At 38.4% G+C, this 9,800-nt stretch overlaps 2 protein-coding genes across 2 annotated transcripts; both read left to right on the forward strand.

Annotated features, from left to right (window-relative positions):
• Positions 1-296: 296 nt before the first annotated feature.
• On the forward strand, positions 297-1,390 carry LOC113358884 (histone H3.2-like). Its single transcript, XM_026602604.1, has 2 exons — positions 297-693; positions 1,251-1,390. The coding sequence occupies exons 1-2, from the start codon at positions 297-299 to the stop codon at positions 1,388-1,390; spliced, it is 537 nt and encodes a 178-aa protein (XP_026458389.1).
• A 3,053-nt stretch (positions 1,391-4,443) lies between these two features.
• LOC113358885 lies at positions 4,444-8,162 on the forward strand. The gene is made up of 6 exons (XM_026602605.1): positions 4,444-4,562; positions 5,431-5,932; positions 6,219-6,388; positions 7,282-7,373; positions 7,563-7,768; positions 7,854-8,162. The coding sequence occupies exons 1-6, from the start codon at positions 4,444-4,446 to the stop codon at positions 8,160-8,162; spliced, it is 1,398 nt and encodes a 465-aa protein (XP_026458390.1).
• The last annotated feature ends 1,638 nt before the right edge of the window (positions 8,163-9,800 follow it).

Here is a 9,800-nt window from a genome sequence, read left to right on the forward strand (position 1 = left end):
AATCCATTAAGAAACGATTCCCTTTCCCTTTTCTGAGCACCCCGACAACTAAATTCAAAATTTTGGTTAAAATATCCAGCCACTGCCAAATTCTGTTCAAAAATTTGAAATTTTGAACTCCGCCAAAAAATTTCAACCAGTATCAGCCGTCGATTACCACAAAACTCAATCCCTCCTATCTGTACGACACCTTTTAGACCGTTGATAAAATTCACAATCTCCCCCAAATACAAATCTCCTATTTTCGAATCCAACCCCTAAATTTATCAGATCTCTGCAACTTTAATTTTTTTTAAATGGCTCGTACTAAGCAAACAGCTTGGAAATCCACTGGAGGAAAAGCCCCAAGGAAGCAATTAGCAAAAAAAGCAGCTCGTAAATCAGCACCAGCAACCGGAGGAGTGAAGAAACCACACAGATTCAGGCCAGGAACTGTTGCTCTTCGTGAAATCAGAAAGTATCAGAAGAGTGCCGACCTTCTGATCCGTAAACTCCCATTTCAAAGATTAGTTCGTGAAATCGCTCAAGATTTCAAGACTGATTTAAGGTTTCAGAGTTCAGCAGTTGCGGCATTACAGGAAGCAGCTGAAGCTTATCTTGTTGGTTTGTTCGAAGATACTAATCTCTGTGCGATTCATGCTAAAAGGGTTACTATGATGCCTAAAGACATTCAACTTGCCAGGAGAATCAGAGGTGAACGAGCTTGATAATCTCTGAGTAAATGTGTTGGAGGATTATGGATCTACGATCTTTTGGAACTCTTTGTGTTCTGATTTGATTGATCTAATGGAATATATTCTCAGTATTATCTCTATTTATTTATTTTTTATTTTTCTCAGTTATAATGTATTGCAGTCTGATTTTATCCTTTTCGTGAATCCCCCAATTTCTATATAATGTCTTTTGAACCCGATCTTCATTGCTTGTAAATTATTACACCACGACCTGCCCATTTCTGCTTGATGTGCATATGCTAGGAATGTTGCTGCATTGTCTTGGCAGTTCAAACCCTCTCCTCACTTCTCATTGCTCATGTAAAGCTTGTGGGAATGTAATGTGCAGGACAACAGCTCATTCCTGGAGTGGATGTGCTGCTTTTCACTTGTCAATCCAATTTACAGCATTATAGGTAATCCAATACCTTTTGGTTTTTTGGGATTACTAGACCTTTTATTTGAATCATTCATTTGACTAGATATTTGGTTTGCAAGCATAATGTGTTTCATTTCACATATTCATCGGTTTGGCAGAATGTGAGCAATGGTGTTTATGGCAGTATCAAGCAGCATCGGTAAGGAGAGTGTTTGATGGACCACCAACACGAACGGGTCATCATCACCAGTCTTATTCGCGAAGGTCCTCCATTTCAGATGTCTCATCGATGGAGTGAGCATCTAACGCATGCCCACATCTGGAGTGCATGCCGTGTCTACTACCTCTTTGCTCTTACAATCTGAGCAATAAGCCAAGGTATGTGCAGGTACAGTAGTTGCATCTTCCTGTATTATCTTGATATGCAACCTAGACAAGGTTTTACATGGTTTTTGGTATCTTCGGATACCTGCATAAGCCATGTTCTTCTCATAAAATAAGGCCTACACCTACTTTTAAAGTCTGATTTAGAAGCTGCAATCACAATGTAGTATATGAGGCTATAAGGAGTCTGATTTAGAAGCTGCAATCATAATGTAGTATATGAGGCTATAAGGAGTGCTAATGGTATCATTAGGACTCCAGTTATGTGTAAAAAAAGGGATGAAAAGAGCCATAACAAAGACACAAGCCTGAGGCGTGCCCCATATCAAAACCCCAAGTGCCTTTGACATATTCAAATCTCACGTGACAGAAGCGCTGCAACTAAACCGTCTTCCACAAATTTCCTCCCTATAAAAACACGAGACTAGTAGTATATCAATTTATCAGATCACTCTCTCTAATCAAAACCCAGTAAGTTAGTTTCAAAAATCTACTTTGAAACTAACCAGAATCCTCAAAGAAAATAGTCCAAAATTAAACCAAAGAAGCAGCTTTGGTAGAGATTCAAGAAATTGTGATAATGGAAGATAGGATAGGAAAAGATGTTGTTGTTGATGATGGTGGAAAACCTGAAAGTGATGAACAAGGAACAAGCAGTAGGACAACACTAGCTGACTTGCTTTCTCAAACCCATGATCAAGAAGATCCAGCACCAGCAGATAAGAAAGAAGAGGATAAAGAAGGTGAAAATCAAGAAGTGCGTAGTACAACACTAGCTGAGTTGTTTTCTCGAGAAGATGATCAAGAAGATCCAGCACCAGCAGATAAGAAAGAAGTTGATAAAGAAGGTGAAAATCAAGAAGTGCGTAGTACAACACTAGCTGAGTTGTTTTCTCGAGAAGATGATCAAGAAGATCCAGCACCAGCAGATAAGAAAGAGGATGATAGCAGTAGCAGCGGTAGAAAACAAGAACCTGTTAGTAACATGAAAGCAAACATGGGTTTAAAACGCAAACATGAAAGTAGTGGCACTTTGGATGATGAATTAGCTGAAACTAGTGATTCTTCTAAAAGAGCACGGATGTCTGAAGAAGGAATTGTTAAAGATGAAGATTTGGCTGAAGAAAGTAGTTCTGCTAATAGTACTCTGCAACATCAAGGAGATGCAAGTACAAAAAACCAAGAAATTAACTACAATAAATTCTGCGAAATGGTAAGAGATCCGGGAGGAGAGCATAAGGATTGGATCCTGGATATAATTAATGAAGGTGAGATGTTGATAGTAGGGGATGCGATACCAAAGTCCGATCTGCACTTACTCATCATCCCTACAAAAAAGGAATTAAGGTTTTTGTGCCATTTAAGACGGTGCGATATACCACTATTACGAAGGATGAGATATGAAGGAACAGAACTAGCGCAAAGGTACTTGGAAGACAAACCTCACCAGGCTGTCCGGTTAGGCTTTCACGGTAGACAAACAATGCATCAAGTGCACATGCATGTCCTGTCACAGGACTTTATTTCAACACCCGATGCTTGGGTTTACAACAAAAACACAAGTGAGTTTTTCAAGGATGTCGACACAGTGATTAATGAGTTAACTAAACATGGTAAAGTGTTGGTTCCGTCCAACAAGAAGAGAATTGCATTACTGAAATCCAAGCTAAGATGTAACAGATGCGGTTTGCAATATGCTTCATTGAAACTGGTTTTAGACCACCAAAGAAATTGTCCATTTCCAAAATCCATGATGAATGGTAGCTTGATTTTGGGTAAAAGATGTGAAGTCGTGGTTGATTAAGAATCAGGGGCTGGGAGAGGAAGTGATTGAGATAATGTTATTTTTAGTAATACTCTCTATTGGGATCGTTAACCACTTTCAGTAATTATGTGATCCTCAACTTATTTGAGTTAGTTGGTGGTTAAAGAATGTATCGATGGTTAACAATGTTATTTTGGAGATATATGGAGTTTGTTTATGGTTTATTTGATGTTCCTGCTTTTTTGTTATGCATTTAGATTATTTTCCCAAATCAGAAATTGAAAAACATAGTGCAGTAATGCTTTTTAACCTAGAAGTTTGTATCGCCAATTTTTATTTTCCTTCGTCCAAAACTCAGCGATATACTCTAATTCTAATGCAGGAGGATTCGATCCTCTGATCTCCTGTACTTGCACTGAAAATATGGACACTCTTGGCCTTTTAGTGTCATTGGGATGGACCAACGAAGTGGTGAAATTTTGTACTTGTCTTTCTCTAAAAGTACAACTGATAGTCCTACCTTACCACCAACTAACTCAAATAAGATGTTCTTTGTTCATCACTCACTAGTCATATAGACAGATCCATCTCCGATCTCTAATTTTTTTTAACTGAGTTTCAAGAAACAATTGTATCCATCACGGTAGTAACGATGTTCTATGCGTCTTCATTGTTGTCAGCTCTATTTTTGCTTCCATATGTATGCTCTCGCGCCATGAATAGAATGATGATACAAGAAAATGTACAACGAAATATGAGAGCTTATTGGTTCCTCAACCTGACAAAGACAAAGGAAATGTCATCACTTCATAGTGGACTCAACCAGAGCCGGGCCTGAGGGTGTGCAGGCCGTGCGACCGCGCAGGGCCTAGCTCTGTTGAGGGCCCAAAAAAATTCTTACTCATTACAATAGAACGATTTTTTGGGGACCATGGTCTTATTAGGCCACCCACCCTACAATGATAAGGGATGTCCTAAGACTAATCCTACTTAGTAAGTTTACTAATTTACCCTTAACCTAATTAACATTAACCCTAATACTAACCCTAACCGTGATATATTAGGTCTAATGTAAAAAAAACAAAAACAAACAAAAACGCAGAGAACCTATTCCTCTCTTCTTCTTCGTTGCAAACTCTCCATCATCGATTAATCGTCGATTCACAAAATTTTCATCGTCGATTAATCAATCAAATATAAGAATGGTTCGTCGTAAGAGTACCAATCGATTACCAGGAACAGGTCCCCCATTAGGGCATCTAGCAAATCTCCCGGGTGAAATTGTTGAAGAAGTTGAAACGCAACCTAAACGCATCATCGAGTATAAAAGACGTCCGCCGCAACCTGATTCTGCCATGGGACCACTCCGGAGGTATTTTACAACAAACCCTTCACTTTAATTTGATTTTGATTGCTTCAATCGAATAGAAATCATCAAAATAGGGTTTTAACACTATGTTACAGAGCCATGTTCGGTTAGGTCGATTTTCCAAAAAACCTAGTGTACTAACCGAACTCCCTGTAAACGAAGAACAGTTCGGTTGCTTTGGATTTAAAACTACGTAACCGAACTCTGTGTTCGGTTGTTTCACAAAAGTTTTAAAAACTACAAAGTAATCGAACTCTACCCTATTCCCAAAAGAAGAAACAACTCCTCTGTCTAACCGAACTGTATTGTTTTTCCCACTATGTTGAGTACTCATATAACCGAACTTATCCAACTAAGTTCGGTTGTTTCGCAAAAGTTTTGAACACTACAATGTAACCGAACTCTACCCTTATTACGAAAATAAAAAACAACAAATCCAGTCTAACCGAACTATGTTGTTTTGGCCAGTATGTTGAGTTACTAAATAACCGAACTTGGCCAACACAGTTCGGTTGGTTCGCATAAAATTTGAAATAAGGGAAACTAACCGAACTTCTCCCTTATTTGAAATAAGGGAAACTAACCGAACTGTGTTGTTTTGGCCACTATGCTGAGTTCATAAATAACCGAACTCTCCCAACGCAGTTCGGTTGGTTCGCAAAAAATGGAAAATAACCGAACTCCACCCTTATAGTTCTAGACTTTTACTTGGCTTAATGATTAATTCATCTATTTATCTTATCTTATCTTATCCATTTACTCTTGTTTGATTGTTTTGTTCCGATAAGCTAATATCTTTTGTTTTCTTGATTAATGGTAGAGGTCAAAAATGTTCAAAATCAAAGCAACCTTTACCGGAAGAGCTGAGAACTCCCACGCCTCGAGGCGATATACATTTAGATGCTCGTAAACGTGGAACCAGATATGTTAAGCATGAACGTGGGTCATTACCAGGTGTTGTCATCCAAGATGGTGTCAATAGAGATAATGTCGACGACATAATCCAACGAGTAAATAAAGAGATTGTGGAAGAAATTGGCATTGAAGAACACAATCAAGTTGGAGAAGATGAACCAGCTCAGGGAGAAGGAAATGAGGGTGGCGATTACAACGTAATCGAACAAGTAAATGAAGAGATTGTGGAAGAGATTGGCACTCAAGAACACAATCAAGGTGGAGAAGATGAACCAGCTCAAGGAGATGGAAATGGGGGTGGCGATGATGAGGATGGTGATGATGAGGAAGAAGGAGACAAGAATGGAGATAAGGATGATGATGAATCAGAGGAGGACTTGGATGAAGAGGAGCAAGAGGAAATAGTGGTCAAGAGACCTAAAAAGGCCCCTAAAAATCCTTCTGCTAGATATTCATACATTCCTAAGCAGGATTTGTGTTTGCCGCCAAAGAATCCAACTTATGGTACTCCAAGAGATGGAGGGGAGGTATTGATGGGATACAAACACTCATGGGCTGCCCAGATCTTTGCGACAAAGGTATGGTTCAATCTTAACCATCAAAATTTAGATTTCTCAGTCATTTTATTATATTTTGTCATATATTGTTTTTTTTATATATGTTAGCATATAAGATATGATGTTGTTTTTTTAGGATCATCAAAATGCTGTTCGTGTTTTGAAACGTCAGAAGAACAAGGTTTGGAAAATAGAAAATGAGTGTGATGAGGTCCGCTTGGCGGTATTTAATTGTGTGCTATGGAACGGGATACAACATGCACACCAAAAATTTGATGTTGTCACTGTTTCTGCATTTGCTGAGAGGTATTATCCAGAGACGGATACCTTTCATCTACCTTTTGGTGAGATGACAACAACTCCGGATGATTGTTTTAGAATCACAACCCTACCAATTATAGGAACAAGTGTTCAAGATGGATACATTCCCTCGATGAGTTATGAACTTCTTGAACAATTAGTCGAAAGGTGTCTAGGGTGGAGCGATAGAAAGGCACAATGTGAGTTTAGGCGAGCTAACAAAGAGCCTAAGGAAGGTGATGAGTATAATGAGTTTGAGGAAGACCGCACGTACAAGAAGAAGTTGAAAAAGATCAAGCTCAAAACCTTGTTTGATGAGTTTTCTGGGACGAAAGATTTGGTTTCTAAAGGAAAGTTGGTGATGACAGAGGAGAAGATTAAGCACCATGTGACTGCTTATTTGTTATATCAACTTGGAACCATATTTTTCCCTGACACTTCAGGCCACGTGGTAAATGCTCATTACCTCCAGCTGTTGGACCCCTTGGATCAGGTGAACAACTATTCTTGGAGCACTGCGGTTCTTTCATTCGTTCTTGCGGAACTCAGAAAAGCTTCGAGGCTTAGGTGTCTATATTTTGGAGGCTTATACACCCTTGTTCAGGTACCCTGTTAAATTATCGTTTGTGTGTTTCAATATATAAGTGAATGAATGTGTATTGTTATTAATCATATTGCCTATGTATTATTTGTTGCCTCTTCTCATAGGTTTGGGTGTATGACCACGTCCCTAAACTGCAATTAGCTAATGCTCACTCTCCTTGGCCTTATGGGAAACCCACGGCTGGTAAATATGAATTTTTGAACGCTCAAGAAAAGAAAAAGGAAAAAAAGGTGTGGGAGTTTAGAGAGACATTGGATAAGTTAACAGTGGAAGATGTGGTTTTCCATCCTTACAGAATTGCATCAGATGATGAGGTGGAGGATGCTGATGTTATTCATTTCTCAGCTGTTGCGGGTTATAATGGACCGTTGTTTTATCCTGGGGGTTGTACGATGTATAATCCTCGAAGAGTACTTAGGCAACTTTCTTGTGTCAAAAGTGTCTCACAAGTGGAAAGATTCAACTTCAAGGTGAAGAAGGTCGGAACTAAGAACACCGAGATGAATTTCACCCCCAAATACGATCCTGCTCCATCAGTGGACCACTAGAACAACTCTGGGGATTATCTTATTCCAGTCGGAGAGGTAGAAGATACGTATGATGAGCCAAATGCCGCTGACGATGGTTATTTGGAATGGTATGAACATATATCTCATCCTCGTGTAATAAACAATGTCCAACAGGCCCGTGCCAATAAAGCAAAGGTGACGACAATGGAGAAAGAGGCTAAGAAGGCTACCCCTAAATGTGGTGATGAGGCCTTGACCTTGTGGAATTCTGCGGTAAGATATTTACTGTTATTTTTGTTTTTCAAAATGTTAAAAAGTATTGAAAAATAATAGTTACTTGTGTTTTTGATGAGAAAAGGTGAAGGCAGGTGCTAAGTTGTTGAAGAAAATGATGGCAAAAATCCGGAGTGGAGAGCTGATGGACACTCGACAACAAACAGACCTCTACAACCAATGGACTAATGTTTTTAATCCTGACCTTGTCGATACAAGCCAGGTTGATCCAAGCCAGACCATGCCGTCGAAGAGGAGTCAAAGAGAAGGGGAAGGTTCAAGTCGGATGGTTCAACAACAAAGCAGTGGAGATGACACTCCTAGTGATGAAGGAAGACCTATAGCTCCTAAACGCAAAAGTAGAAAAGTTTCACGAAGTGGTCGTGATAAATGAGTGATTGCAACAATTAGTACTTTGGTTTCTTATGTTTAGAAAACTTATTTTGGATTTGGTACTATGTTTTTTTACGGTTGGAAGACTTTTTTATTGCGGATTTGGTAGTTTGTTTCCTTACGTTTGGAAGACTTATATATTAGTATAACATATGATTTGGATTAGTTTTGCTATTTGACTTATATGTGTTTCGTTTGGAAATTAGGAAGTTTGGCTATTAGGAAATTTTGAACTATTAGTTTTGTTATTTGGATATTTTAAACTCAAATGTGTTTGGCTATTAGGAAGTTCGGTTATTTGACTAAATTGCACAAAGAATCGAACTTGATAATCCAAAGGTTCGGTTGTTTCGCATATTTGGTCAATTAACCGAACTCAGCAACACAAAAAATTCCAAAACATCCAGGAGAAGGTTTGGTTACCTGGTATTATGTTGCAGGTAACCGAACTCGTTAATTCTTGTTTGTTCGGTTACCTGTGAAATAATACCAGGTTACCGAACTGTGGAGGTAAAAAAATATGGTAGTTTTTGTGTTGCTAAGTTCGGTTGGTTCGCAAAGGTTTTGAAAACTACAATGTAACCGAAATCCTTCCTTATTCCTTTAAGAAAACGACAACTCAAATCTAACCGAACTATGTTGTTTTGGCCACTATGTTGAGTTGACAAATAACCGAACTTTTCCATCAGAGTTCGGTTGATTCGCAAAGGTTTTGAAAACTAAAATGTAACCGAACTCCTTCCTTATTCCTTTAAGAAAACAACAACTCAAATCTAACCGAACTATGTTGTTTTGTTGAGTTGACAAATAACCGAAATTTTCCATCAGAGTTCGGTTGGTTCGCAAAGGTTTTGAAAACTACAATGTAACCGAACTCCTTCTTTATTCCTTTAAGAAAACAACAACTCAAATCTAACCGAACTATGTTGTTTTGGCCACTATGTTGAGTTCATAAATAACCGAACTTTTCCATCACAGTTCGGTTGGTTCGCAAAGGTTTTGAAAACTACAATGTAACCGAACTCCTTCCTTATTCCTTTAAGAAAAAAACAACTCAAATCTAACCGACTATGTTGTTTTGGCCACTATGTTGAGTTCATAAATAACCGAACTTTTCCATCACAGTTCGGTTGGTTCGAAAAGGTTTTGAAAACTAAAATGTAACCGAACTCCTTCCTTATTCCTTTAAGAAAACAACAACTCAAATCTAACCGAACTATGTTGTTTTGGCCACTATGTTGAGTTCATAAATAACCGAACTTTTCCACCACAGTTCGGTTGGTTCGCAAAGGTTTTGAGAACTAAAATGTAACCGAACTCCTTCCTTATTCCTTTAAGAAAACAACAACTCAAATCTAACCGAACTATGTTGTTTTGTTGAGTTGACAAATAACCGAAATTTTCCATCAGAGTTCGGTTGGTTCGCAAAGGTTTTGAAAACTACAATGTAACCGAACTCCTTCTTTATTCCTTTAAGAAAACAACAACTCAAATCTAACCGAACTATGTTGTTTTGGCCACTATGTTGAGTTCATAAATAACCGAACTTTTCCATCACAGTTCGGTTGGTTCGCAAAGGTTTTGAAAACTACAATGTAACCGAACTCCTTCCTTATTCCTTTAAGAAAAAAACAACTCA

This window comes from Papaver somniferum, chromosome 3 (assembly GCF_003573695.1).
Source record: "Papaver somniferum cultivar HN1 chromosome 3, ASM357369v1, whole genome shotgun sequence".
NCBI classification, from domain to species: domain Eukaryota; kingdom Viridiplantae; phylum Streptophyta; class Magnoliopsida; order Ranunculales; family Papaveraceae; genus Papaver; species Papaver somniferum.

Coding starts and splice junctions, on each gene's coding strand:
- LOC113358885 (XM_026602605.1), top strand. CDS start 4,444: ATGGTTCGTCGTAAGAGTACCAATCGATTACCAGGAACAGGTCCCCCA. Junction 4,563..5,430: donor CAACCTAAACGCATCATCGA/GTATAAAAGACG, acceptor GATTAATGGTAG/AGGTCAAAAATGTTCAAAAT. Junction 6,389..7,281: donor GTTTCTGCATTTGCTGAGAG/GTATTATCCAGA, acceptor CCATCCTTACAG/AATTGCATCAGATGATGAGG.
- LOC113358884 (XM_026602604.1), top strand. CDS start 297: ATGGCTCGTACTAAGCAAACAGCTTGGAAATCCACTGGAGGAAAAGCC. Junction 694..1,250: donor ACTTGCCAGGAGAATCAGAG/GTGAACGAGCTT, acceptor TCGGTTTGGCAG/AATGTGAGCAATGGTGTTTA.